This window comes from Solanum pennellii, chromosome 8, assembly GCF_001406875.1.
Source record: "Solanum pennellii chromosome 8, SPENNV200".
Classification (NCBI taxonomy): Eukaryota; Viridiplantae; Streptophyta; class Magnoliopsida; order Solanales; family Solanaceae; genus Solanum; species Solanum pennellii.
Window position 1 is genome coordinate 68,150,050 of NC_028644.1, and position 4,572 is coordinate 68,154,621.

A 4,572-nucleotide genomic window follows, 5' to 3' on the forward strand; every position below is an offset into this window, starting at 1 on the left:
GGGGGAGGGGAGGGGGGAGGAGCGAGATTAGGAAGGGGTGCAAACGAAATTCGTATGTATGTCAAATACATGAAAATCGCATTAGGTACATGTATTTGTTTGTATGTATTTGGAGTAATCCCAGATATATGCGAGTGAGATTTGCTATGTATAATTCAATACAAATTATATCTAATTTTGACGCCGTAAATCCAAGATACATATCAAGAGGCACTTAACTCTGATAAAATAAATAATATTGTTAAATATAATGTATCTAAGTACTCAACTCTTAAACGAGTGAGATTTAGGTAAGTTTCCAAAATATAATTGCTAATAGATAAATATATTTGGATTGAATAAAACTTGTGCAACGTTCAAATAGATATTCTAAGTATTTTTTTAAAATTATTTTTCACTTATTCTAGTACGTGATAGAATTCTGCAGGAAGAATAACTCTTTTTTTTGAAAAAGAAAAATTTCACTATTTAAATCAAAATAAAGTAAAAACAAAAAACTCGAAAATTAAGCTATCCTAAAACATGAGATGAAATCTGTATAATGGAAGTCTTTGAAAAGAAACAAACTCCTTATAATAAGCATAACAATAGAAGAGTATTAAGGGCAAAAATTTGAGTCTATAAATTTTAATTTTTGTTTCATTCATACTTCAAAAGTATAACACAAAAAAATAGAAAAAGAAAAAAATGGCAGGAGGTGGTGGAATAGGGCCAACAAATGGCAAGGCATATCCTGGAAATCTCACATCTAAAGTCTTAGTTACTTGTATTGTTGCTGCTATGGGTGGTTTAATCTTTGGTTATGACATTGGAATTTCAGGTTAATATAATTTGCTTTTATGTTTTTTTTGTTCATTTCAATTTCGTATAATAGTGTTACAGTGGTGCACACAGGATTTTTCGAGAACACTATTACTATTTACTTATTCTTCTTATACACATGTCATGTTGTGACATCATTTGGTGCAAGATATATCCGCCCAATGTATGTCGGGGTAGGGTATATCTTGCCCCTGAGTTGTTAGGTAACTAGTTACTGATCTGATTGTATAAATATTTTTATACGAATTTTTTATTTTGACTAGGGGGAGTGACATCAATGCCTTCATTTTTGGAGGAGTTTTTTCCTGATGTATATGCAAAAGAAGTACTACTCACAGTATCAACAAATCAATATTGCAAATTCAACAGCCCAAAATTAACAATGTTTACATCATCTCTATATTTGGCTGCACTTTTTGCTTCATGGGCTGCTTCAATAGTAACTAAAGTTATGGGAAGAAAAATGTCTATGCTTTCTGGTGGAGTTCTTTTCCTAATTGGTGCTATTGTCAATGGATTTTCCAAAAATGTTGCTATGCTCATTATTGGTAGAATCCTTCTTGGTTGTGGTATCGGTTTCGCTAATCAGGTATACTTTTTCTAGCCGATATACATAGACTATACATTACTATATACATATTATACACAATTATACGCATGTTATACATGGATTATACATATACTATGTCGTCTATCTTTAGTTTAAGTTGTTTATTTAGATTTTCTTAGTTTCCATTTTATCATTGAAAAATGATTTGTTAAACCCTAACTTTGCGAAGGGCCCAAATGCAAATGGCTCAGATATATCATTACCTTTACAGAATGGCTCAAATATAGAACAAGGAGTATATCAAGTCACTTTAGTTAATTGTTTGTTATATATGCTGACAGTTTAAACAAATTCACATTGTAGTCTGTGCCAGTGTACCTATCGGAAATGGCACCCTATAGGTATCGTGGAGCATTGAACACAGTCTTTCAACTTTCAATCACAGTTGGAATCTTTGCAGCAAATCTTCTGAACTATTTTTTCGCGAAAATAGAAGGTGGATGGGGTTGGCGTTTGAGTCTAGGGGGTGCAGTTGTACCCGCATTGATATTCATTATTGGTTCGTTTATCCTCCCCGATACACCAAATTCTTTAATTGAACGTGGTAAAGGGGACGAAGCTAAATCAAGGTTGATGAAAATTAGGGGAATTGACAATGTTGATGCTGAGTTTAATGATTTGGTTGAAGCAAGTGAAAGATCAAAACAAGTGAAAAGTCCTTGGAGGAATTTGTTGAAAAATAAACAATATAGGCCACAATTGATATTCTCTATGCTGATTCCAACATTTCAACAGTTAACTGGGATGAACGTTATTATGTTTTACGCGCCTGTTCTGTTTAAGACTATTGGTTTTGGAGACACTGCTTCACTTATGTCTGCTGTTATTACTGGTCTTGTCAACTTTATTGCTACTTTTGTTTCACTTCTTACTGTTGATAGAGTTGGAAGGAGAGCTTTGTTTCTTGAAGGTGGCATACAAATGTTTGTCTGTCAGGTACTTTTCTTTTGTTTTACTGTAATGAGTTTGACGAATTTAATTTTAAAAATTAGTCATTCTTGGTCGACTAGTGTTGACTTTCAATAAAATTTCGTGTTGAAAAAATAGTTTTCATTCATTTAACCCCTTTTATCATATTTATAGAAGAATGTGATTTAGTCGTGTATTGTAGCAAATTCATAAAACTTAATTTTTAACCTTAGTCATTCTTGGTTGATTTGTTTGAACCTTCAATTAACTTCGTGTTGAGAAAATAATTTTCATTTACGAAAACCCCCTTTTTTTTCCTTTTGAGCAAGAATGTGATTCAGTTTCATATATAAACGCGAATAACGTATTTTTTCACACTAGTGATTACTAGTTGATTCTTCATTTAACTTCGTGTTGGGAAAATATATTTTTCCGATAACCCCTTTTTGTCCCTTTTTTTGGCAAGAACATAATTTAATTGCATATCATAAAGAACTCGAAATTCACTATATTGAAATATTGTTAGTACTAATTCCCTTTTTTTTTTTTATAGATTGTTATATCGATTTCGATTGCACTAAAGTTTGGAACAAGTGGCGATCCAGGAAAATTACCAATATGGTACGCAGTATTTGTTGTGACATTCATCTGCATATACGTGGCGGGTTTCGCCTGGTCGTGGGGTCCACTAGGGTGGTTAGTCCCTAGTGAAATTTTCCCCCTCGAGGTCCGACCAGCTGGTCAAGCCGTAAACGTGTCATTCAACATGATTTTCACCTTCTTCATTGCCGAGATCTTCACAGCAATGCTGTGCTCCTTCAAGTTTGGACTCTTCTTATTTTTCGCGTTTTTCGTCGCGATCATGACATTATTCATCTACTTCTTCCTCCCAGAAACGAAAGGGATTCCAATTGATGATATGGGTGAAATTTGGAGTAAACATTGGTATTGGAAAAAATATGTTACCATTGAAAAAGACGACGATACGAAAAAATCAACAGAAAATAATTCGCAATCACAAGTGGACGTGGTGGAAAAACAAATTTAAAGCATGGTATAAGTAGATTCGTTAGGTTATTTAGTTTTTTTTTTATATATCTTTTTTGTTTCTAGTTTTATGTCTGCGTAAAATGTTGAGTCCAAATGTGAATTTTACGTGTGTTTGTTTTTTAATTATTTGCCATTATAATTGTCCTTTTGTTATATTCGGAATCAGTTAAAGGAAATAAATTTAGACTAAGATCCTCTCGGGTCGTGTAATGGTTTATTCGAATTTAAAGTTTATATTGATTTAAATTAATTTAAGATATTGATTTTTCGATTATTAATCGTTATTACATGATCATGAGCTAACAAATTTTGTCTTGTTCAAGAGCAAACCCGCTACCGATAAATCAGAGACTTTTTTTTCAATTCGTTTTTTTACCTCCCTACTATTTACACCTACCCATATATATTTTTGAGTAGGATTTGAGTTTCTTATTAAATACTGTATTATGTACTATCACTAATCACTATAAACATTTTCTTCACAAGTATAATTTTTTAAAACCTAATTATATATGATAAATTTTATATCAGTAATGTATAAAGTTTAAACTCGAAGTAATTCCTTCTTTGTCGTTCTTTCCTTTTTCCTTTTTTTTTTTTTATAAAAAAAAACTTTTCGCATTGAATTTTTAACAACTATCTAAAGTTACTGTTTTAGTTCCTAAAATCGTACTACCTATAAATTTTCTAAAATTGGCAACTGTCAAGTATAAAATTTTATGTCAAGGAGAATGTATTCACCTATTCAAATATTGGACTTTAATTTTTTATTTCACATAAGTATCACATTTCTTGAGGAGTAAATAATATTGTTGACACCCAATTTTAGCCTAACATTTTAAAAATTCGTGATTTTGAAGCTTTATTTATTTAATAGCAAATTTTGGTCCGATGATTTTAAAATTCATACATTTTGAGTCAAATACAAAAAAAAAAAAGAAAAAAAAACTGCTTTCCCACATTGTCTCTCAAACAATTTTCAATTTTGCAATAGTCCCACATCGGTGTTTCATCCTTTTTGAGGATTTTTGGGTTTCTATATAAGGCCACTTCATTCACTATTTTTAGAGAGGATTTGGAGGGGAAAACAAAACAATACTCATAAAATTTTGAGAATTCTTGGTTCCCATAGTTCAAAAATTTTAAAGTGTTTTTGTGGTTTTTCGAGTTGAGGAGGTGGA

General features: G+C 31.6%; 1 protein-coding gene across 1 annotated transcript; it reads left to right on the forward strand.

The window, feature by feature from the left end:
- The first annotated feature begins 687 nt into the window (after positions 1-687).
- Positions 688-3,389, forward strand: LOC107027879 (sugar transport protein 1-like). The gene is made up of 4 exons (XM_015228926.1): positions 688-820; positions 1,086-1,411; positions 1,736-2,368; positions 2,895-3,389. The coding sequence occupies exons 1-4, from the start codon at positions 688-690 to the stop codon at positions 3,387-3,389; spliced, it is 1,587 nt and encodes a 528-aa protein (XP_015084412.1).
- The last annotated feature ends 1,183 nt before the right edge of the window (positions 3,390-4,572 follow it).

Bases quoted from the DNA above. Each gene is read 5' to 3' on its own strand.
- LOC107027879 (XM_015228926.1), top strand. From the start codon at position 688: ATGGCAGGAGGTGGTGGAATAGGGCCAACAAATGGCAAGGCATATCCT. The intron at 821-1,085 runs GTTAATATAATT...TATTTTGACTAG, and splicing joins TTATGACATTGGAATTTCAG to GGGGAGTGACATCAATGCCT. The intron at 2,369-2,894 runs GTACTTTTCTTT...TTTTTTTTATAG, and splicing joins TACAAATGTTTGTCTGTCAG to ATTGTTATATCGATTTCGAT.